General features: G+C 39.6%; 1 protein-coding gene across 8 annotated transcripts in view; it reads left to right on the top strand.

Annotated features, from left to right (window-relative positions):
* Positions 1-23,532, top strand: part of col13a1 (collagen, type XIII, alpha 1) — a 71,307-nt gene extending 47,775 nt beyond the window's left edge. For 6 of the 8 annotated variants that reach the window (XM_084321660.1, XM_084321659.1, XM_084321654.1 and 3 more), the window contains 12 exons: positions 386-457; positions 1,920-1,961; positions 3,760-3,810; positions 5,171-5,197; positions 6,728-6,814; positions 11,972-12,007; positions 13,019-13,072; positions 13,220-13,273; positions 13,375-13,410; positions 18,954-19,040; positions 22,020-22,058; positions 22,221-23,532. In XM_084321660.1, coding sequence (XP_084177786.1) covers positions 386-457; positions 1,920-1,961; positions 3,760-3,810; positions 5,171-5,197; positions 6,728-6,814; positions 11,972-12,007; positions 13,019-13,072; positions 13,220-13,273; positions 13,375-13,410; positions 18,954-19,040; positions 22,020-22,058; positions 22,221-22,223 — 588 coding nt within the window. In that variant the 3' untranslated portion in view covers positions 22,224-23,532. The remainder of the gene's footprint in view (positions 1-385; positions 458-1,919; positions 1,962-3,759; positions 3,811-5,170; positions 5,198-6,727; positions 6,815-11,971; positions 12,008-13,018; positions 13,073-13,219; positions 13,274-13,374; positions 13,411-18,953; positions 19,041-22,019; positions 22,059-22,220) is intronic. The other 2 variants (XM_084321661.1, XM_084321658.1) reach the window with 2 other exon arrangements.
* The last annotated feature ends 2,478 nt before the right edge of the window (positions 23,533-26,010 follow it).

The raw sequence follows: 26,010 nt of genomic DNA, 5'->3' as shown, positions 1-26,010 counted from the left end.
ACTCTTTTGTATGCATTTGTTGAGATTGGATGGGCAGCATTGCGTCCCTCACAATGTCTTTATAGACAAATTTGAATGTAATTAATTGTTTTGACACAATGTTTGGCTTAAATTGTGTAATGTTTTGGTACGTATAATTCCATATTTGACAAATGATAAAACTCTACTTGTCCGTCTTCCATTTTGTTTTGACTCGAATATGAAAATTAACCTCACCAATCGGGGAATTTACCTTTTTCAAGCCCCGTCCACTTTTCTTGATTCTCCAATTACAACTGTTGCTTTCCTCAACACCTGTGATTGGAGGATCAAGAAAAGAGGGTGGGGCTTGAGATGGGTCCATTGAAAGTCTCTACCAGTATCTTAATGTCTATCTCTTCTGTAGGGTTTAGACGGTCCTACGGGTGAAAATGGGGTAGCGGGGCTCCCCGGCCCAATCGGATTACCAGGCGCAATGGTACGCAATGGTGCCCCTCAGCCTGCATTCCCTCGTATGCAGCGGCTGACCCGTCGTGTAGCGGACGCTTTGGAATACATGTTGTATTGGAATACCTGTTGTATTGGAATACATGTTGTATTGGAATGTTGTATTGGAATACATGTTGTTGTATTGGAATACATGTTGTTGTATTGGAATACATGTAGTATTGGAATACATGTTGTATTGGAATACATGTTGTTGTATTGGAATACATGTTGTATTGGAACACATGTTGTATTGGAATTAGGGCTGGGACTTTATCGCATTAATTTCTATTAATTAACTACAGAAAGAATTAAAAGTAAAAGAAAATGGATGCATTTAATCGCATGATGATTTTTCTTTATTGTGTAAAAATGTTACCTTTCAAAGGAGACCAGACTCATGCATGTGCTATAAGTATAAAGTATAATAAATCGCAATTTTTTATTTTATATATATATATATTATATTTTCTTAGTCTGGTTTGTTCATAAAAAATATATAAAATAAGAGAAATTTAGATCAATCAAGAGTTTATTTTTTTTCAATGGTCAACTGTTCTGGAATGTACTTGAAAGTACTGCGTTTAACTTTTACCTCAAAAGTGCTTGAGTTTACAAAAGGTCCTTTGCGCTATATATATATTATTCCTAAAATTGCTGCACTTTGTTAAAAATTGCATTGATCTGTTGGTCTGTGTAGTAGCTAATACAGGGTTTTGCTGCTTAAACATTATGTATAATGTATATTAATTGATTCACTCGTATACCAAAATTAATTTGAATTGAAAAAATTTGCTTTTCGCATCAAATATTGATATGCGATTAAAATGTGAATTTCGATTAATTAACTATAAAGTCTTGAATTAATTCGATTAACATTAATTGGAATACATGTTGTTGTATTGGAATACATGTTGGTATTCTACGTTCTTATGGAATGAATGAGATTAAAAAGAAAAGTATTAAAAAAAATTAATTTTCATAACGCGATAATTTGCTGTCTAATTAATTAATCTAATTAACGCGATAAACTGACAGCCCTAATTGGAATACATGTTGTATTGGAATACATGTTGTATTGGAATACCTGTTGTATTGGAATACCTTTAGTATTGGAATACCTGTTGTATTGGAATACCTGTAGTATTGGAATACATGTTGTATTGGAATACATGTTGTATTGGAACACATGTTGTATTGGAATACATGTTGTATTGGAATACATGTTGTATTGGAATACCTGTTGTATTGGAATACATGTTGTATTGGAATACATGTTGTATTGGAATACCTGTAGTATTGGAATACCTGTAGTATTGGAATACATGTAGTATTGGAATACAGGTTGTTGTTGTTTTATGCTTCATTGCATTCACTTAATATTTGCTTTGGTGAGTGAATGTGTTTTGTAATTCAACTCTGTTTGTGTCCTTTTCCTCCACCCAATGCCACAGGGTTCCAAAGGCGAGTCTGGCGAGGGAGGAAGGGCAGAAACGGTAAGGGCACAGTGATATAGTGGCTGGTAAAGGGGAATGCCACGCATTTTAAGAATATTGTTTTTCCTGTGCCCTGAGGCAGTTCACTCCGTATTTGTGAGCATGAGAGAGAGAGAGAGAGAGAGAGAGAGAGAGAGAGAGAGAGAGAGAGAGAGAGAGAGAGAGAGAGAGAGAGAGAGAGAATATGGGGCTGCTCCATAGACAGTGGATGATGGGCCATGCAGTAAAATGTGTGCACTAACTATTTCATGAAGAGCAAATTCTGGTTCAGACCTTCTAGCAATGTTGGATTATAAACTTAATTTGGGTGTAAAGAGCACACAAACCTTTTTATCGCAAAAACATACATCACCTTCATTGGAATATAATTAAATCAGAAACTCTTTTCTCGATCAAAGTTAATACATTTTGCTCCTTGAACAGCAGCTGCTCATATTTTGCTATCTACGCTTGTATGAGATCATTCTGCTTTTTATATGACTTTTACAAGCAAAATTATTAGGCGTGTGTTTATTCTTATATAAGTGTGGTGTGGCATCAGATGTGTTCAGATGGTCTTAACACTTTGGATGCCACGCCTCCCCATCTCAAAACCTTGTCGCGTGCCACTGCCCACTCATTTGCGAACGCATAAACTACATCTTAAATTATGGCTATGTGTCTAATCTGGCCGTCGCTTATCAATGACTTGTTTGCAGTCAACATTGTCGAAACGGATTGTTTTTTTAATCGGTTCATTTCCGTTTTATACCATTTTGAAAAACGCTAGTTTCTTGACACTTCCAGAAGATTTCAGAAGATTCTGTGATAAACGGCCTTTACTGTAATACACAAAACACGTTGTCATTTTTCGGCCTATTTATGATAAACGCTAGATTATCGATAGTATATGTGTACTTATGCACGCTATAGAATCGGGCTGAAAAATCGAATCTCTTATTTCCTGATCGCACACACACACACACACACACACACACATACACACATAGGGCCCACGTTGATATCTCTGTGAAAAAAGCTCTGATTATCCTAAGACTGATAAAATAGATTCCTTACCTCAGATCAGATGTTCTCCAAAAATATTATTCCAATTCCTGATCGCCATTCCAAATATCGATCGCGTTTATTGATCCAACGCTGGGTGGTCGAAACACCGATTCCACGCTGTTCTGATGGTCCAGAATGAATCCGATCGTCTCGGGTGACTTGCCTGAGAAGTAATTCTTTTCATGCTTTTTTTCATGCTTTTCATTCAGTCTAATCCAATGGGGTGCAGTACCACAGGGAGAGACGATAGGGGGCGGTATTTTCCCAATGGAGCTCAGAGAGAGTTCCAGTGGTAACGGGAGGCTAGATTGATGAAATATGAATGGAAATCGCTAATAAAAAAATTAAAAGATAAAAAACTAGATTTCCCGTCCATGACACTCAACGGTCGTCATGAAATAACGAGAATTCTCGTCCGTGGCACTCAAAGTGTTAATGGGCCACCTCTTGGTGGACATGTTTTGAAATGATTTCACAGTTGAAGTACCAGTAGTTATGGTTTATGAGGGAGTGCCTCTGCTTAAGATTAGGAGGCTGATGTGTGTGTGTGTGTGTGTGTGTGTGTGTGTGTGTGTGTGTGTGTGTGTGTGTGTGTGTGTGTGTGTGTGTGTGTGTGTGTGTGTGTGTGTGTGTGTGTGTGTGTGTGTGTGTGTGTGTGTGTGTGTGTGTGTGTGTGTGTGTGTGTGTGTGTGCGTGCGTGTGTGTGCGCATGTGTGTGTGTATATCTACATATATGTGTGTGTGTGTTTAGGTCTACGGGCCCCCAGGACCTGCTGGAACTCCAGGACTGGTTGGACCTGCGGTGAGTCATCACTGTCATCATTGGACAATAGGGGCCCTTCTAAGGCTTCCTACACACTTGCAGATTTTTAAAGGTTCCACTTCGGAAACGTAGTTAAGTGGATTTTTGAAGCTGGAGTTGCCTGTACACATTACCAAGCTATGAGAACCATAGATACGGTAACTAGACTATTGGAATGTTCACAATGTTTCAAGTGACAGTGTTGCCAACGATGGTAAAAATGGTAAATGGTAAACGATGTAGGCATGGTGAAATGAGAGCTGCTGTCAATATTAATGTTTCCTAACTGCTTATGACTAATAATAATAATAATAATAATAATAATAATAATAATAATAATAACTTTATTTATATGGCGGTCAGGTGGCGTAGCGGAGATTGTGCTCGTCACCAATGCAAGAGGCTGCGGTCTCGACTCCCGGAGAGTCAGCATTGCCTTGGCTTGGGCTGATCGCTATACTAACTCGTTTGGCTGAGTTAGGGGGAGGGAAGCCGTGGGTGGGTCCTGGGCGTTGTGGACAGCGACCCCTACAGTTCGGTCGGGGCGCCTGCACAGCGAGGGTAGGATCTGGAGAAAGGTAGTGTGACCTTCCACACGTTACACTCTCCCGGTGAGTATCTGCGCTGCCAGGCTGGCTGCCGGCTGGCTGCACATGTGTCGGAGGAAAGCATGTGACAGTCTCCGGCCTCCCGGACCAACAGTAGGGGGGGGGGTGCACAACAACCAGGAAGGGGGTTGGGAATTGGCATAACGACTAAAAATCGGGAGAGAAATCGGAAAAAAAGGAGGGGGAAAAAGATAATAAAAGAAAAAAAAAATTAAAGGATAGGCAAAAATAAGCATGTGCTTCAGCCTATTCCTTTTTTCGGTCATTGAGTTTGGATTTTGTGTGTGAGCTTACTTTGAATATGTACATTTGTGATTTTTTTTTTTATATATATATATATATATATATATATATATTTTTAAGATTGATCTGTAAACAAAGACCGAAAAAATTAACTATTCATCATCATCATCTTTTATAACGTATGGAAAAGGGTGAGGAAATAGGCGCAGCTGAAGGACGGTCCAGGCTTTGTCAACAAAGAAAATAAATGATGGAATAACAACAGCCTGGCTGCTGGTAGAGCAGGGTTGATTGAGTAGGATACCATGACTCAAGACCTTCTGATAGCAGGAAGTCATAAGATATAATAATTAATGCAGCTTTAAGGCATTGAGACATTTTTCAAAACCTTATAAAGCACACATGTGTACCAGGCCTTAGTATCCCTTAATTGCTTGACAGTTAGAAATATATTGTACAAGCTAAGTCCATTATTCCACTGAATAGCCTATTGTCTTTGCTCTCCTCAGGGACCTCAAGGACATTCAGGGCCAAAGGTAGGATCTTATTGAGCAGACAGTCTCTTCCTATGACTCATTGTTAGAAAATTCCATTCAGCTACTCAATATGAAGTGGGCCTCTTTCTCAGCCATTCTGTGACTTAATTAGCCTCTTAAGAATAAGCACCTGATCATGTCGTCCTTTCCCTCTGAACTCTGTTGCCTATACTCAAGCTATACCTATCTAATTCACTACTCACTAACAACAACTCTCAACTCTCTTACACTGTAATCATAACTACCTACCTAAACCTATAGTCTACCCATATAACACTGTATGATAGCCATGTATAATAACACTGTATATACTCTATATATATTTATCTATATCCGTATGAATATATCTGCATTTATTACATGGCGTTTTTAACATTCGCCAAAATGCTTGATTGTGATTGGTCAATAGCGCTCTGTTGCCCCTAGCAGCGGTCAATTATTTCTCGATTATTCACCGCTGCTAGGGGCAACGCGCAATAATGACCACTGTTAGGGGCAACAGAGCGCTATTGACCATTCACAATCAAGCATTTTGATCGCAGTCACGAAAGCTAAGCTTTACCATATGCACTGCTGCACTGCATCAGGTGCAATCAAGTCCACACACCTGCCGATGACAGAGGAGCAACAGAACAACTACGTCTGCATTTGATCTCGTCTTGTCGATGGTGTAAAATGAATTACGTATATTGTTAGTAAGTTAGCCCTGTAATAAGCGGGATAATGTATAGCTATACTCGGTCATTGTCACAAAATAATTGACCTTCACTGCGTTTCAATTATTTTGCGACAATGAGCAGATACATTATCCCTTACATATCCCATACCTACTTTTATTAGATATACCACAGGCCAGTATGGCTTATTAGCATAGTATATTTATACTTATCACTGTACATAGTAATACTGTACATACATCAGATCGACATATTTACTCAGTAAGGTTGTATATATAATATATACTGTATATATATTAGGGCTGGCAAAGTTAATGCTTTAACTTTGGAGATTAATATAAATTATTTAAAGCATTAAAATAAATGTATCTAGATTAATCTATGGAGTGAAAAATCTTCAACATTCTGAACTTTCAGCAGTATTTGCTTGTTCTTTTTTTGCATCGACTCATGCACCTTTTTGAAAATCCTCTGACATGAAGATGGAACACGTTTTTGTTGTTAATAATATGATTTATATTACTGGTAGTTCATACAAGACATTATCGTCCTCTAAGCCAATCTGCACTTTAACATAGGCCTGGGTTGTTTTTATTTCTGTTAGGGCCGTGGATATAAGAAAGAGGTCTAGCTGAGTCAATGTTGATGGTTTTGTTGAACATTTGCATTTCACAGGAGAGAAACTGTATTCAAAGAAAGCTATTAAAATAGTCTTTGAATCTAAATATACTTTCTTGTGTTGATTTGACATTAATTCCATGATTTTACTCAAGTAAAATGCCAATTTATTTTCTTTGCTGTACTTGTGCTGTACAATGACATTACATTAAAAAAAATATATCTACGACACCAGGGGGAGCCAGGCATAGGAATCAGAGGAGAGAAGGGAGCGTCTGGTCAGAAAGGAGACAAAGGGGACAGGGGACACCTTGGACTTCCTGTAAGTACATTGGACTTCCCGCAATTCTGCAAAGACATTTTTCATAATAGCTTGTTTTGTTTTTTAGATGTTGCTTCTGTCTGTTCTGGGCCCTATTCCCCGTACCTGGTTCAACTAAGTCGATCAAAAGTCCCATTAGCCAGATTAAATTAACCCGATGTTTGAAACCAGGCTTTCCCTGTTCCTCGAACGCTGATTCACTCTCGTTAATTCGAACCAGACTTGATACTCAGGATAATTGCGCGCAGCCGCCTCACCTGAAAAGACAGCAGGTGTCGATTGTGATTTTCTAACAGCATTGATTGATTGAAAACTTTATTAACAGATTGCAGAATGGGTACAATACAGTACGGCTCAATAGCCTCGCTGACAAGTTAAATGCATATCTATAGGCAAATTTTAAGTCCCTCATCAATGGAATGAATAATCGAATGAGATCTTGCTAGCGAAAATAATTAGTTCAACTCTTTCAGAATAAGTAGATAAAAACAAGCCAGAAGAATATCTAATTGATACGAATTAATAGATACTTATGAGGATATCTGTACTGTATGCGCTTAGGTATCATGTACTATATAAATACATGGTTCCCAAAGTTTTCAAGGCGCAACCCCCGAAATAACGTGTGAGAGAGGCTTGGAGGTTATATACAGTTTCACTATTAATCAGGTTTTAATCTGTTTCGGACATCATCCATACATGCATTGAATTGATTAACCTTTGGTTTATACCAGTGACACCAGTCATGTTCATCACCCTCTTGTTCATCATCAGATAACAGTGCTTGAACAGATAAATGCATTCATCAAAACGTCAAAGGCTTGCAATTGCTCATTCACTTTTCTCAAGTCACGTCCACGTCATCAAATCCGTCAAACAGCGCATCTCCTCAGACATTTTAATCCCAGTTACAATATCACAATAACGTGTGAGTGACAGTGATACAATTCAACAATCCACAGATTCAGATTTGTCGTAATTCACATCCACAATCCACGCATAAAGACGCTTCAATTTATGCTTGAATGAAACACAATCCGGGCGCTCCATTAAGCAAATACATCCACAGCGGAGAATATGAAACGAATCAGAGCCAAATGCCTGATAGGTTTCATTCATTAAAAATATCCCTGCAGGATTTACATTTGCAATGCTCCGTTATTAAAATAACCACATAGTGTGTGTCGCGACTCGCGAGCGCCGTATGACGAGCATTATTTAGGACAAAATAAATCCATAGGCTGAATATGATTTATTATCAGCATTTTAGGTCTATTATTTTACATTTCAAAAGCCCCATCTAGAAAAACGAAGCACAAAAACATCATTCAGAATCTGTAAGGGAGCTGGCATTTGTTTGCGAGGGCGTGGCCAGTTTATCCAGCTAACTGAACTAAACTCTGCACTGGAGCAGGTTCAAACTTTTTGATCTGTTGCCATAGTGATTTAGACAAACGTGCGTCGGGGAACCGAAAAGTCTAACTTATGTCAAGTTATCCTGAAGATTATCCGGCTAACTCAGTTAGCCAGGTATGAGGAACAGGGCCCTGGTGTTAAATGTAATAAACATTTTTGTTGAAGTATTTCAATGACAGGTTGGATGTTTGCTTCCTCACCAGACTTCTGTGTTTGAGAACCATCATATATGGCTGTCATAATTCACAGTCATATTATGTGGCTTTGAGTTCAGGCCTAACCCTCAAAGGATGGATGGTTTTATGGCTCTGTGGTTGCTTTTATGTTGTCATGATCTTGTCGAAATGTTGCATGGATGGATGGATTTTGTGACAGGAGTGTAATTCACTAATGTGGCAACTACTGTATATCAAATCTAGGTTAGTGCATCTCAATTGCCATAGCAATACATATTATTCAGATAGTTTGGTGATGTTATTTTGGGTGTTTTTTCTTTTGTTGTTGGGAGATTTTACACAAAACAGTGACATGTATTGTATTGTTAAATTATATGATACAGACTGTAATTCATATAACAATAAATGGCATCTATCACTTGGGGTTCCTCTCCTTCACTATTGGATCACATTCTGGAGGGTCAAAGGTGATTGGTCTGTTCTGTACTATACCAGCCACATCATCCTCATCATCATCATCATCATCACCATTATCATCAATAGTACTGTAACTCCTTTTGTATGGAATAATAATATGCATCGTATTTTGTGCTGCACTAGATAATTCAGTATACATATTTGTGATATGGGCATAATTGAGAAAGGAGGTGAACCAGACACCATACATTCCCATGATACCATCAACATAAATATTGTTGTATCCCTATGGGAGCCAGCCCTCAAATTTTGTGGGCCCTAGGGAGAAATAATCTTTCTTTTGGGGGCCCTATTAACTCAATCAGCGCCAGGGGTCGGGGCGCCAGAGGGCGCTAGACCGCCATCGCTTTAATCAATGGGGAGACTGCGAGTGCTTAAAATATATCTTATATTATAGCTATGGGTCTAATACACCCGTCGATTGTCAGTGAGTTGCTTCCAGTCAACATGCACAAAACAGATCGTTTTTTCATCCGTACATTTCCGTTTTATACCGTTTTGAATATGAGTATAGTTTGTGATTCTTAGTAATCCCAGGAAAAGACGTGATAATAGCGTTTTAGTGGAATACACTTATCACGTTGTAATTTTTCGCCTGATTATCGAATCTTCCTGAAATCAACGCTAGATTATCATTATTATGTCTCCTCGTGCATACATGAAATGGCCCTCGTAGCGCGGCGCTCCCCCCCCCCCCCCCCCCCCACCTCCTGCACCCAACGGTAAACAGCCACACACACACACACAGACAGCTTCGATCGCGGTAGAAAGAAATATCAGATCAACGCAAGATTGGATATATAGAGTCCTTACCTGGTCTCTGATGTAATGCAAAAGAAAGAATCCAATTATCTGATCGCCATTCCAAATACTGCTCGTGGAGGTCCGTCCCACATTGCCCGGCATTGCATATGAAGGGGGCGGGGGGGGGGGGGGGGGGCTTAAAAACAATTGATAGGCAGGCTATATAAAGAATGACATCCTCAAGGCATGTAGATTTATAATATTTTAACTTAAAACTAGGCTACTTTTGCGTATACATTCATTATATTCCAAATAAAATAAGTCCCGAGACTCCGTGCTGCTGCTGACTTTAAATCAAATAGGTGTCTGTGGGCAGTCGGCCCGACATTAATAAACAGCTGTTATAATCACATTTTTATGAGCTAACGAATTCCGTTATATTGGACATTTGTATTAATTATATCAAGCAAAGAACTGAGAAATTTGGCAGAGAGAGACGGCAACATTATCGTGGGTTTGCGTGATGAATCTCCACCTCCCAACGACTTATTTGCGAGAGTATGCCGCTGCAGAGCCAGAGATGCAGCTGTTTTCAGGCCCTATCTGGGGACCGCTCAGCAGCGCCCCCCACCCAACAGCTGAATTGCCAATGGCTGAATTGGAGTACTGCACTGTGCCGGCACTGCTGGTGGGTTCTGTGGCTTTGCAGCTGCACATGCACTCGCAAACCCAGCACTAAGCTCTCGCTGTCAACGTCGTTGTCATTATTTTTAGACCTGCTTGGTGAAGCAACGATGAAACAAATGTAATGATTGTTTCGTTCATCGCATAGGCCAGTGCTTCTCAAACTTTTTCTGTCAGGCCCCCCTTTGGCGGACCAAATATTTTGGCCCCCCCCCCCCCCCCCCGCCCCAACAAAATAGTCATGAAATGGGCCATGTTTAAATTTATTGAAATAACACCAATATCGTGACCTTTCAAATTGGCCCTATATTTTGTTTTCAGAGCTGTCATGGATGAAAAGCCAGCTTCACACAGATACTGTATGTGGTGCTGAATGGTATCAACACCTTAACTGCTGCATCATGAGATTCTTGGTGGGCCATGAGATGAGATACTTGGTACTCAGCACCACACTCTGAAACTAGCTCTCTAGGTGGTATCAGATGAGATTTCAAAGAGTTCTTCCAAGAGTTTGGATGGAGATGTGTCAGGAAGCTTTGTCTCAATGTTGTCTGTAAAGGTTTTTTTTATCCAGAGTAACTTGTTTCTGTTTTCTGTGTTTTATTAAATAATGATTTTCAGATTTTGAGAAATGGTATTTTCATGGAGAACAGTGCAGCTGCAACAGATAGCACTTTAGTGATAATTTTCTGTAATCAAAAAAAAAATCTCAAGGCCCCCCCTGTCATGCCTCTGCGCCCCCCCTGGGGGGCGCGCCCCCCACTTTGAGAAACACTGGCATAGGCTATTTAATTTTAGCCTATTTTAATACAATTCATCAAATTGTGCTTAGAGGGAATTATTTTCACCGGACATTATGACCGGAGAGATTAAATATGTCGGACTTCAACAGATTTTGCCGGTCAAATACCGGTAATTACCGGCTAACGGAAACCCTTTTTTAAACCCCGCCCGCACGGCTCAGATCGGCCCAGAAAAGAAACGACACCATTTCTAATAGAGTGCAATACCGGCTGGAAGGTGTAGGCGGCGGTATTTGCCGTTTTGCGAGCTCAGACCCATTCCCAATGATAACATCAGGCTGGATGGATGAAAAATGTATGGATATAGCTAATAAAAGAAATAACGATTAAAACCAGACTTTTCTTGTGATTGGCGCTGAACGGTTGGCGACTTAACCCGACTTTTTCCGTGATTGGCGCTGAATGAGTTAAGCAAGTGGGGCCCTTAATGCAGTGCCTGATCTGCCTAGTGGGCAGAACGGCCCTTAGTTGTTATAGCAATTAAGCGTATTATTGTGTCAGATTAAATATGGTATAATTTTACCTGAGTCCAAAAGCATCACCCCAACTAAAGAGCAGTTTGAGTGATCATGTCTCTGTTAGATACAGTATGAGCCACAGTGTGGCTATAGATGTGATGTCATGAACAACCATTACTTATAAAAGGAGTTACTGACAATCACTTTCACTCACCAGCACCACCAGCACTTACACCACCACTCTTTAATTACCACCTGGGATGTGTGTTTTGGAGTCACCAGAGTCACTGCTTTACTCACCCCCACCCCCACCCTCTCCACACCTCCTCCCCTCTTCCTCCTCCTCCCACCACCATCTCTCCATCATCTCTGCTCTCTAACTGTGTACACGCTATACAGGGGGCTCATGGGTTAGACGGCAGATCGGGTCCAGTGGTGAGTGGCGCAAGTGTCCTGTTACGGTCACCCACTCTTCTCCTCCTCCTCCTCCTCTTCCTCTTCCTCTTCCTCTTCCTCCTCCTCCTCCTCCTCCTCCTCCTCCTCCTCCTCCTCCTCCTCCTCCACCCTCCACAGCTTGCTTGCTTGTCTGTCTGTATCGGCGTCTTGTCTGCTTGTCTGTCTGCTTGCTTTGCTCCCTCCATGCTTGTCCTGTCTGTTTCTCTTCCTAGTTGTATACAGCGAGAGCGGTTCTGTTCAGGACTGTGTTGTTGAGGATGCATTGGCATGAAGACACTGCCACTTGGTTGCCTGTGGACCTTATGAAACTATTAAACTAAGGTGACGCGGTGCCCTTCGCAAAACGTCACCACAGTCAAACTTGAAGAGAGCAACTCTCCCTAACGATGTCTTCTATACGTCGCCGTCTGTGCCAATGCATATCTCTCAATCACATCACGCCTTAACAGTTTTCTTACCACAACATCCTATACCAGCAGTGGATTGGAAAGCTTTGAGCTGCCATTGCTATGACATACTGTACCCAGAGAGCATGCAGAGATGCCCGCGCCGCATGCTGACATGTTTACAGTGCAGTTGGACAGTACGGTTGCGCCCTGTTGGATCCTGTATATATGATATGCCTCCTGTCCACCCCTGTCTTCTACTCAGACAGCGCATTGCAGCAGAATTCTTTTATTTATTTACTCATTTTCCCTCCTTTTTTTTTGATGGCTTGTTCGGTAGCTCAACCAGCTTGGTGCACTCTTGTCACAGATGACAGCATAGAAAACAAATCAAACCCAATACCTCTCTCCCATTCCTCAAGACTGAGATTACATTATGGAAAAGAAAAAAGGCCAACGTGATCTGTGACAAGTCAGACAGCTTTTCAGTGCTACAAGCTTGTTGATCTATTAATGATAGAGATTTGATCATGATGTTCCCTCCACGAGTGCCCTGTCTCTTAACAAGGTCCACTAACAGGTGTGTTTGGCTCTTATTCTGAAGGGTTTAATAGGACCAGCTGGTGTGTCAGGGCCAGCAGGACCAAAAGGAGAGAGAGTGAGTATCTCTATGTCTCTCTCTCGCTCTCTCTCTCTCACACAGACACGCACATTTGCATTTTTGTTGTTGTTGTTGTTGTTGTTGTTGTTGTTGTTGTTGTTGTTGGAAGATTATACATACGTCTTCCTGTTTCTGTCACCATAGGCTGTGAAGGGAGACCCAGGAGTACCAGGACCAATTGGGCCTCAAGGCATCCCTGTAAGTTGTCTACCTGTCAAGTAATTGCAAATAGCATTTCTTTGATCAGACATAAAACCATCTCTGCTTTGGTTGTTAATATTTGTAATTCCTTCTCTCAGGGTTTAGTAGGACCACAAGGATTTAAAGGAAACCGGGTAAGATGCCATTATAATGACTTTGCTTGTTACGTTATGCTTGTTTAGACCGGAGGGCATTTGGTCTAATTAGCATAAACATAAACTATGGTTTGAAAAACTCAGTGCTTTACAGCAGCCAAACCAGTGTTGATAGCATTCTTTGTTGACATATTTCCCTTACCAAAAACCTATCATAGTAGTTTGATGGTCATTTGAGTTTCATCATGGTACTGGTCACAGTATAAATAAATACTGTGGTATAATCCAATTTGAACCATGATATCAGTGGTATTTCCAAGACCTTTTCCATCATTTATCCATCGTTCTTTGGTTTTTTGCCATAAAAGGTCATTTGAGCAGAACCGTGGAGTGTATGTATATCAATGACCTGTTTGATACTTGATCAAATATGATCTTTGATAGAGTCACCCTGGACGGTCTATGTGTGGTTGAATAATTCATGTCAAGATGTCTTTTGCTTTTTAAGTGGCAAACGCATTTGTTTTGCAGTGGCTTTCTACCTGAGGGTCGATGATAAAATGTAGGCCAAATTAACTGGAAGGGATCAAAGGATAATTGAGGAATTAATTGATTGACAATATTCCAGCAGGCACAATCACTTGCATGAAGTATACATACATTTGCTTTAAGATGTGTCAAATAGTTTCTTTGGAATGATCCATCTGTTACCTCATGTATTATTATAATCTTTTTATTTTGACTGTGAATGATATTATGCATATACTGTGAATATATCATACTGTGAACAATATACAGTATGATACATACATACAGTACATTTAACTTCATACTCACAGTTTTATACTAGTTCAAGTCTAGTTAGTTCAATGTTCATGGTAAAATATCCCTGCAAAATGAAACATGTACAATACTCTACCTTAAATCCTCTAAAATGTATATGCAGAATGCCAGTGTATGTACTTATACTACAGAATCTGTTTCCAAATATCCCCATCCCCCTTCCTCTTTTTTTCCCTCCTTCCTATTAACATTCGACTGTTTTAATATTCTGACTCCCATCTTTAAAGTCTCTTTTATTAGCTGTCTCAGCACACTCAACTGGCCTCTCACTCACGTCAAAATCTGTGATCGAATCTCAAAGGATTCACACGGCGGTTTGGGCTCCAGTTGAAGGTGCTGCAGATGACGCTCTGGGACAGTGGTTCTGTTTTTACTTTTCTGTCTTGTCTTCCTTTTGTTTCTGCAGGTCCTCCTGTTCCCCTTTCCTCCCCTCTCCACCTTGCTCTGTGTCCCGTGGCTCTTTGTTTATGCCGGGGTTGCCCTCTCTCCCTCTCACAAACCTTGGCCTCCTGCTCCTTCCACTCCTGCACTCTAATGTAGTCCTGGGTTAATCTTCCTCCTCCTCTACCCTCCTCCTTCCTCCTTCCTTCCTTCCTTTTCCTACTATTTAACCTCTTCCTTGCAAGCCTTCCTGTAATCTCCTCTGCGCCTTGCTGACGAGCGATGCTCTCCTAACATTGCCTCGGTGTTAGCTTAAATGTTGGATAGCGGTTTGCACAGGTAATGTTGAGACAATGTTGGAGGAACGTTGCATGTTAGCCTGGCAGTATATTATCCTTTACAATCATAATTCCCCTGTAGTCATACTGAGAGCCCGTTGAAGAAGCCTTTTGACCTTGGTGAGTGCGACACTCAAATGGCATTACAGTGTAGTCATACCGGTACTATGGTCACATTTCACTTTAAGCAAAATAATATGTAGGGATACAGTTCTTTAACATTTACATTTTATATTTTACTGAACAACCTGTCCCAAAACCTAGTGATCAGTGAAACTAGATGCAACCATGTGTGGAACTACTTGCTGTATGTTATGCTATAGGCTGGTGACTGTTGTAGCTACATATACGTACATTCTAGGCATTTACCAGACTCTCTTATCCAGAGCCATTTACAACAAGCAAATCTAACCAGATGGACTTAAAGATATAATATGTAACATTTCTGCATTGAAATGTCACTAGACCTGTAGGGCTGGAAGGTATACCTTATATTAAAGTATACCTTCATGGATCCATGGAAAAGTATGGATTTTTACTATACTGTTGTCCACGATATACATATCGTTAAATATTATATATATACTGTATAATATACATACTGTATATTCTTAAATTGATTTAAAAAAAAAAGTTAAATGAAATCGGACCATGACAATTGTAGCCTATTGTAGATATCAAAATAATGTCAAAATTTTAATTTGTAGTGGAAAACTATATCATCAAATACCATCATACCATCAAAACTATCAAAAAAAATTATTGCGGAAGTATTTATCATTATATTTTCCATTCAAAAACTAGAACACTTTGCTATAAACTACCATGTCTATGAAATTGAATCTACTAGTACAATCTAAGATTGACCAATCCCTAACTAACAAACTAGGTAAGACCACCCAAATCTGTGTTTTTATTTAACTATGTCCCAGAGTTTGGGGCTAATGGTACTAGCATTTCCCATTCACTTACATAAAATGGTTAGCATTAGCTTTGCTGTGCTAACACTTTTGAGCTACTTATAAACTCTGTGATTAATCTAGAGATGTTGGTGATGTACCCCAGTCTGCCAGTAGCTTTAAAACCATGTCTAAAGAGCTCATTTAAATTCTTAATCTAGCTAAAAGCGAAGAAAAAAAAGTGCAGTGCATTTTAACAATGAAGACAACAAACTTCCATGATCCCACACTCCTTCATGACGTCATCAAATGCCGTCTTTTGTTATTGTTTTGAGTGAGAGACCCCTAGCAGCAGAAAATTACACATTATACGTTTAAAGAAGATTAATACCATTTTCATCTCTGTGTGTCAGTTTTGGAGTTATTGGAAATTGTATTTCTTCACTTTTGACAGAGCTGCTCCTTACTGCTTCCAGTCCTTGTGCTGAGCTAGTCTAGCAAGTACCTGGACCTTTCTCTGGCGCTACTGGACACACAGAGATGAACTGATATCAGTCTTCTTGTTTGACTCTGGGGAATAGGGCAAATAACTTTATTTCCCAAAGTGTTCCTTTAAGCTTACCTTATGCAATGTAAGTTGATGCTACCATTAAATTACATAAATATGAATAATATGAATATTGAGATTCAGATGAACTTTGATAGATCGTTTGGAACTTAGAGCGCCATGTTTAGAGATCATATAATTTGGAATGAGTGTCTTTGCATATCTCCTGCCTGCCTGATATTGAGTACTGAACCTATGACCCTCAGTTTATGGGGCAGTCTCACGGATAGGATTTTAGTAGTGAATTACAAAAACAGTAAGAGTTAACCGATTCACCACTAATTGTAGGGAACTCCCCCACAGGATTATCCCTCAAAGGAAAATTGGTTTTGCAGCAAGTCAATTACCTAATGAAATTACCAGCACATAATATCTAACAGCTATTGGTTCATATTTCATGTTTTAACTTAGTTCATAATTTACATACAGAAAGTAAATACCATGGGGATATTATACAGAACCTAGGTCATAATGCTCTATTTGAGTAACTTACATTTTAGTTGGTATCTTCATAAAACCATTATAAATTAGTTATGATCTGTGGTTAATGGTTCATACAGACTCTTTCAAATTAGACTATTGTACTAGCCCTCTCTCTGCTAAGGCAGCCGATTTTAGATTTTCAAGGTGGCAGTTTAAAATAAGAGGAAAACAATTGTGTATAAAAATAAATAAAAATAAAACAAACCTTCTTGGTGTCTTCTACTATTGTGAAAATAAGAATTTGTTCTTAATTAACCTGCCTGGTTAAATAAAGGTTAAATAAAGAAAAGATACTTGTCTATACTACTATCGACTATGTACTTTGCTACTATGCCTATACTACTACCTACTATGCTAATAAGTCTACTACTCAGCACTCAATTTCGGCACTGCTAGACGAACAATATGACTTATCCTTAGCCACCAGAGGTGTGCAATTTATACGTTGTTTTGGATAAAAGTGTCAACTAAATACTAAATCTTAGCTTAATCTGGCTCTTAATTAGGCTAGTTAGCTAAACATAATAATCCTCTTGTAAAACATCACTTTACGACTCACCCCAAATGCAGTATAAAGGACACTTTAGAGGGCTATAGCAGACAGCACTTTAGAGGTCTATAGCGGACAACACTTTAGAGGTCTATAGCAGACAGCACTTTAGAGGTCTATAGCAGACAGCACTTTAGAGGGCTATAGCAGACAGCACTTTAGAGGTCTATAGCAGACAGCACTTTAGAGGTCTATAGCAGACAGCACTTTAGAGGTCTATAGCAGACAGCACTTTAGAGGGCTATAGCAGACAGCACTTTAGAGGTCTATAGCAGACAGTACTTTAGAGGGCTATAGCAGACAGCACTTTAGAGGTCTATAGCGGACAACACTTTAGAGGTCTATAGCAGACAGCACTTTAGAGGTCTATAGCAGACAGCACTTTAGAGGTCTATAGCAGACAGCACTTTAGAGGTCTATAGCAGACAGCACTTTAGAGGGCTATAGCAGACAGCACTTTAGAGGTCTATAGCAGACAGCACTTTAGAGGGCTATAGCAGACAGCACTTTAGAGGGCTATAGCAGACAGCACTTTAGAGGTCTATAGCAGACAGCACTTTAGAGGGCTATAGCAGACAGCACTTTAGAGGGCTATAGCAGACAGCACTTTAGAGGTCTATAGCAGACAGCACTTTAGAGGGCTATAGCAGACAGCACTTTAGAGGTCTATAGCAGACAGCACTTTAGAGGTCTATAGCAGACAGCACTTTAGAGGGCTATAGCAGACAGCACTTTAGAGGTCTATAGCAGACAGCACTTTAGAGGTATATAGCAGACAGCACTTTAGAGGTCTATAGCAGACAGCACTTTAGAGGGCTATAGCAGACAGCACTTTAGAGGTCTATAGCAGACAGCACTTTAGAGGGCTATAGCAGACAGCACTTTAGAGGTCTATAGCAGACAGCACTTTAGAGGTCTATAGCAGACAGCACTTTAGAGGGCTATAGCAGACAGCACTTTAGAGGTCTATAGCAGACAGCACTTTAGAGGTCTATAGCAGACAGCACTTTAGAGGTCTATAGCAGACAGCACTTTAGAGGGCTATAGCAGACAGCTATCTGCCATGCAGATACATTTATTCCTTTCATCACAATATCTGCTAAGATAATTGGCAATGTTATATTTTGGCAATTATGGCAAGATGATATTTACTTTATATAGAGATGTTGTGAAGGTACCGCTCACCAACTACACACTGGCTTATACCCCCCCCCTAACTACTTCCACTCACCCTCCCCTTCCACTAAATTCCCATTATAAATCATATATTGTCTTCTGAAAAAAAAACATGTAAAAAACGGTATTAACTCAGAATACCATATTGATATGAATGTCTAAATTAGGCATACCTGTATAGGTAAGAATTACTGATTATTGCGCTTTAAAAAAAACGTATCTCTGCTTACTGTGTGGCATATTGACCAGGAGGACTAAAGTTTGTCTTTTTTTTTTTTTTTTTTTTAATGCACTGTTGTTTGCAGGGAGAGAGGGGCAAGAAGGGCAACAGGGGGATCAAAGGGGATAAGGGAGACCAAGGAGCACCTGGATTAGATGCCCCCTGTCCGTTGGTATGTCCGTAGCTCAATGTATAACCAGGAGGCAGAGGGAAGGAGCATTAGACCTCAGAATACAGGTCTACAGGACCCCCCACAGGACTTCAGTTTCTAGAAGTCTTTGCGTTCTGAGGTTTAGTGCCTTTTGCCTCTGGTGCACAGTGGTACAGTACTAATAAACCTCAAAGTGAGTTCTGGTCCAAAGTGAGTTCTGTCAAGTAGAACAAATATTGAGGAAACACACAGCACTTGCTGGTTTTAACTGATTTAATTAAGGGTTTTTGGTTAAAAACATTTGAACCATTTTCACCAAGGAGGTAAGAGAAAAGGAGGGGTTGTAATTCAAAATATCGCATACAATTATTTATTGTTGGTGGATGAACAACCAACAATGGACCACAGACCAGAACTCTTAACTGAGGTAGCTTCTTCTTTCCAGGGTTGAGACGGACAGGAACCTGGGGCTCACTGCTGATGAGTGGCAAAGCAATTAGTTTTCACAGAGCTTCACCCTCCCTCCTACTACAGCTCTGTCACAGAGCTTCATCCTCCCTCTGCAGGCTCTGCCTTATAGCAGGAGACTTGACAGGCTGAGAACAAACCATAAACCTCTATGATAACAACCCCCCATCTTTTCAAATATTTGTCAACCCAACATAACAACCTCCCATATATCTTCAAACCTTTGTTACAACACACCATAACAACCTCCCATATCTTCAACCCTTTGTTTCAACACACCAGAACAACCTCCCATATCTTCAAACCTTTGTTACAACACACCAGAACAACCTCCCATATCTTCAGATCTTTGTTACAACACACCAGAACAACCTCCCATATCTTCAAACCTTTGTTACAACACACCAGAACAACCTCCCATATCGTCATGCCTTTGTTACAACACACCATAACAACCTCCCATATCGTCATGCCTTTGTTTCAACACACCATAACAACCTCCCATATCTTCAGATCTTTGTTTCAACACACCATAACAACCTCCCATATCTTCAGATCTTTGTTACAACACACCATAACAACCTCCCATATCTTCAGATCTTTGTTACAACACACCACTCCTATATCTTCAAACCTTTGTTTCAACACACCATAACAACCTCCCATATCTTCAGATCTTTGTTACAACACACCACTCCTATATCGGCAGAACTTTGTTACAACACAGAACACACCATAACAACTCTCCATCCGATCAAAACTTTGATACAACCCTTCATAACAACCTGCCATATCTTCAGATCTTTGGTGCAGCTCGCTGTTCGCCACTTCATCACAGTGAGCCCACTTCCAGACCGTCCTATAGGTGACTTGCATGCTTGGGCACACCTAGGTCCAGTCTGAGCAGCGGAGTACCTGCCGATCCTCCCATCAACCAGCAGGGGGAGACCTCTCTGCTGTGAGAGGCACAAAGCTCAGATTATTTAAATGGTTAATTTCACAAACAGGGTTTCCGAGGCTTTAAAGGAGAGAAGGGTGAACCAGGCTTGCCAGGCCTAGATGGGCTGGATGCCCTTTGCCCTGTGGTATGGTGCCCTCTTTCCCTTCCCTTTCCCAGCATGCTTTTAGCTTTCCCTAACCACACCCCTAACTATTCGCTGTCAAACGCTGCACTCTAGAGTTGCATCAGAGAAACAATTGTCTGTCTGCGTGTGACTTAAAGCACTAATTTCTTTTGCCTGCCAAGTGATTCTACAGCTTAAGGCCTACATTTTCTCCTTGTCTTATTCTTTTAATCACTCTCTATTCTACACTGAAGAATCTATCATTTGTAACATTCTAAGAAGACATGTTAACACAAGCAAATAACACAATTGAAACTAAAATGTAGTTTATAATCAGGATAATTGGTCACTACTAAACTAAATAAACTGTGTGTGCATGTGTGTGGGTATGCTTAACACAGTAATCTAACCTGAGAGATCCCAGTTGAAAGGTTTAAAAGAACCCTTAAGATCCTTACCTGCATCCATTTTCCTCCACCATCTCTTGCATGGAGCACCAATTTTCCAGCCTTTTACTTACTTCTTGAGGCAACAGAATACCCTGCGTTGTCAACAGTAGGTATGGGAAGGATCCACTGTACTCATGAAGAGCCTTACAAGAGCTTCTATACCACATATTCCATGTTTAGACTTATTTTCTTAGTTCCGATCGTCCGTTAAACCTTTAATTAGTCATCAGCCAATTTGTTAATGACCTATCTCAAAGCCTGCCCTCTTTTTTTGATCCTCCAATCACAGTTGTTGCTTCCCTCAGACAGCAGCAGCTGTAATTGGAGGATCAAGAAAAGTGGGTGGGACTTGATATAGGTCAATTTCATAATTTAAGGCTTGACTCACGCCCATCTAGAATATTATCACAATAAAACACAGAAATTACACAGAAATTGAATACTTATCTTGATTGAAATGTTGTTGTTATTGTTGTTGTTGTTTGCTGTTGTTTTGCAATAGTGAGCCGCTATATGTGTCGTAATGTGTTTCATGCTTGCATGATCGATCATACTGTTACTCTTAAAGGGGCACTTCCCCAAAAAACAATGCTGATTTATTTTGCACATAATCTCACACACATCCAAAACACACATGCATTTAGCTTGACAGTTATTGAAAGTGAATGCGTTTGAATATGGGGACATTGAATCTTCATGTTGTTTTAATTACAGCACCATGAAATGATGCAGGGGGGGAAATAGCAATGCCTTGTCTTATAGGGACTGAGCCTTATCATTTAATTGAGCTGTAATTAACAAAAGGATTCAATGTCCCCAGTGACATCACCAGTGGCCATATTCAAAACTCCTTCACTGTCAAACTAAATTAAGATGTGCAAAACTGTTTGGAGTTTTTGGATGTGTGTGTGATTATGTGCAAAATAAATCACTGTTGTTTTTTGGTGAAGTGCCCCTTTTTAATTGCTCTACTTCCAATACCTCTATCTCGTCCTTACATCTTTCGTCGCCTTCCTCAGGGAGATGACGGCTTACCGGTACCGGGATGTTGGAATAAAGTAAGTTTGAGAGAGAGTGAACGTGGGGTTTGAGCTGTGCTTCTGCATGAGCAGATATATGGATTATCACGGTGCGATCAGGTTATAATCAACAGCACTTTGCTGCGTGTGAACATTGCACTTACTAACATGTTTTGTGTGATTTGTTTTTTCTCCTTGCAGTGACGATAATTTTGGAGTGGCTTGTGTGATTGTACATAGAATATTTATTTTTGTACCTTTCATCATGCTCTGTTATACTGTTTGGAAAAAGAAAAAAGAAAAAGAAGAAAAAAAAGTCAGGATTTTCTTTTGTACAGATTGTTTATTTTGTAATACTTCTAATGTTTATGTATTGGATTTTTATTATTTTGATATGTTTGGATAAGGAAGAATTATTATGTGGCTACATATGCATGATATTTGTGCATAATGTGAAGTGGATATTGCCTATTAACTTATTGTATCATGTTGTTTTGTTGTCATAGACCATGCTGCACTGATTTGTGGGGCTGGAAAAATGAGGTGTTAGCTTTTTGAAATTCTTAGTTGAACTCTCTTCTTTGTGATGCAGTATTTGAACTAAAAGGGAAACAAATGATCAAGCACTGCAAGTTAGACCTACATTAATTTCTATTTGACAACGTTCTGGTGTTAGTTATTTTGTACACAACTAACGGTGACAGACAGCACTGTTTTAAGTCTGCACTGTGTCGTTTTGACTTGGGCTGATAACTATAAACACAGCCTGACATTTCTCTAGGTGGTTTTGATATTTCATATATAATTGGCATATAGGAAAACGCAGCGTACCAAACGACCATGGTTAACGGACTCATCTGCATACTGAAGTTATGTATCACGCGAAGAGGGTTTCAACCAAGATTGCCAAATCATTTGAAGTTTTAGTCCACCGTGGCATGAGAGCAACTGAAACGTAAGCATTTAGTTGTGCAGCCGGAAATCACCGTTTCTAAGCTTGAGCTTTCATCAAGTATAACCCTTCTGGTCTCAGTTTGTTTTGTTATTTGTAAATTGTTTATTTTTTTTGTCAAATGTTAAGGACAGTCACCTCCTGCTTTTTGACTATCAGGCTCTCTTTAACTATTGTGTTTATATCTTTTAGATCGTTTTTCTAATTTGTGGCACAGTACAAAACCATAAAGCTTTTTCTTGGATGACTGAATTATTGCTGCTCATCCTTAAGGCATGCTGCTGCAACAGCCACAGTGCCTCAGTGCCTCCTCCGCCTATATAGATATGAAGAAAGCTATACAGTCCTCCATGGACAACGAAGATCTCTTTTGTTAAGAAGTACCAAAAGTCTTATCCGCTATATGGAGTATAGTTGTGGTCTTTAAGCTAACCTCATTAACTGTGTTCAGAATATAATCAGTGTTGAAGAAATGGATGAGGAGAGGCTGGACTGGAGCTTGATCTATTATTTGCTGCTCGTTGTAAAAAAAAAAAAAAAAAAAGCTATGTTTGTGTTATGCTCTGCCTGGAGCTGTTATTGCCACAAGAGATTGTCAGATTTTCTCACCATAAATAAAGATATTTATCAGGTCCTGTTACTGTACGTCATACTAACTTGTGCCTTAACTCCAATAGGCTTGGTTTTGATTTCATATTGGCCATAAATACACAAGGATTTGATGAAAAATGTCCAAACGTATTTTGAAATGTTCATTATGTTCAAAATGACAATCAGAATTAAATATACATTTCAATGGAGTGTTTTGTTCTCAAAATAATTGATATACACTCAATTTCTGTTCCAGTCAGTCACATGGCCTAATATCCATTTCTTTGTCCATATCTAAGTCCTCACCCCTTGCTTTGATTTGAAGTGACGTGTTGTGTGCCTCACCGCATGACTGAATGAGATGCCTGCCGTGAGTTGTTTCAGCTGATCATGTCATTTGAAATGTAGCTAGCAAGAGTTCTGATTTTCAGAAAGGTAACTTAATAACTTCTTTATCCTCGAACATAATGTTAATTTGGATATGGACATAAACAAAACATACTGTTTTGTATGTGTGTTTTTTATACACATTTACAAGTAAAAATGTTTATCTAAGAATCTTAATTCGCAAGACCGTATAGTATGGTTGATGCGTTCTCGGTTGAGATTCCAGATTGAAGGTCAGATAGCCTTATCATATATAATCCATCAGCAATTATAACTTTGACTCCTTTGTGGTTAATAAAGTTGCACTTACGAAACTGACTCTGCCTTTCAAAGGGTCAAAATCCTTTCCAACTGGCCAAGAAGTAGCAGAAGACTTCCTGATGATGCCTTGACCCAAAGCCACAGAAACTTGAAGACATTCAGAGATATCTTTGAGTTTTGACCCCACCTGCAGGGGAGGGGGGTGGGGGGATTTCCCAGGTAGCTGGACGCAGGGCCAGTGACATTGGAATGCTCCCAGTGGCAGCAGTGGACAGAATGACTTCAGAAAGACTCAAACTAAAAGAAAGCAGCAACGATGTTGCTGTCCTTTTCAGATCTTTGTTGAAGGCTTCTTTGGATGGAAAAGCAGCCACAGTCACAGAGAGATTCAGACGCATTTCTTTGGGTTTATATGCTTGATACTTTCATCTATTTTATTCACTATGTGAAAGAGAGGCGTGAACACTTTACCATGTGCAACTTCCTGTTTTTAATCGAACACCAAATATGCTAACTGTGATTTAAGAATTCAGAGCAGCTCACAGAACTGATTATATCTCTGTGTTCATGTGTTTCCGAGACATACGCAACAAAAACAAAAGGAAACACTTTCGATGATTCCATACTCTACTATATCAATCTCACTGCCTTCTCAAACATCCCTCAGCCTTGTAAGGGTTACTGATTATGTAGCCTGCCTGCTGAGGAAACACCTTGACTCCAGCATTATGCCATCATTATGCTAGTATACATTTCTACATGTTTGGTCATACATTTTTATTTACATTCTTGTACTGAGGTGTTAGATGACACTACAAATCAATGCTGTAATTGTAAGTATTGTACAATATAAGAGAAACCACTTTAGTGGTTTGTATAAATTACTCACTCTTTGTATATAGATTACTTTGATGACACACCATCACACTACTCAATAGGCATTATTCATTATTATGTATTCAGTTTTACAATCTTAGATTTTATAAAGGACACGAGATGCATGTAATACCATTATTTAACTGTAGTTCAAAGCTTCAATAATTTGGATTTTAGGCGATACATCTCTTGATATATATTTTTATTTTTACAAGAGGAGGTCTGTTTATTCCAAAATTCAATTGGCTTTGTCATTTGCACTGTCATGAAACCTTCTGACATTTCTTTTTTTGTCTCAAAACAACTCTGAAGGGTTTAAAGGTGCATTGAAAACAAGTTCCCCGTACAAAATAGTATCATGCCAGTGACCACACGATGGAAACACCATGATGCTTTCTTGTACGGGTTCTTGAAAATACACCCAAAGTTTTTATGGACGTTGAGTGAAAACTAAAATCTAAATATTTTCTTTTGAATGGCTGTTACATGTACATCTGTCTTGTTATAGGAAAAGACTATCCCTTTTTCACTATGTTGAGCACAAACTTTCCTGTTTCATTGAAAATCGAATGAGCAGAAGCATTCCTTATGTCATATTGACAACTGCCTTGTAAACCGACTTAGGTCAAAATAGTGTTTGATTGTTTCTTTTTGTTTAGTTTTTCTCCCCCGGTGTTTGAGTTCCTCTCGATGGTATATAGATCTGCAAAACTCTGGTGTGGGAGTTTTCACGTCATTCTACTCAGTGACACATTGCACAGGAAGAGACTATAAAATGTTCCTACACTCTTAAAGATGTGTTAAAGTACCGCAGGGTGTGTTGTTCTTAACTAAACACGTACAGTCGAAGATGTGCTAAAGATGTGTTCAAAATTACACACATTGTGTTGCTATTAAAGCAACACACTTGTGTGTTTAGTTACG

The sequence above is a fragment of the Notolepis coatsorum genome (assembly GCF_963971535.1).
Source record: "Notolepis coatsorum genome assembly, chromosome: 9".
Classification (NCBI taxonomy): Eukaryota; Metazoa; Chordata; class Actinopteri; order Aulopiformes; family Paralepididae; genus Notolepis; species Notolepis coatsorum.
This window is presented reverse-complemented; position numbering and strand designations above follow the sequence as displayed.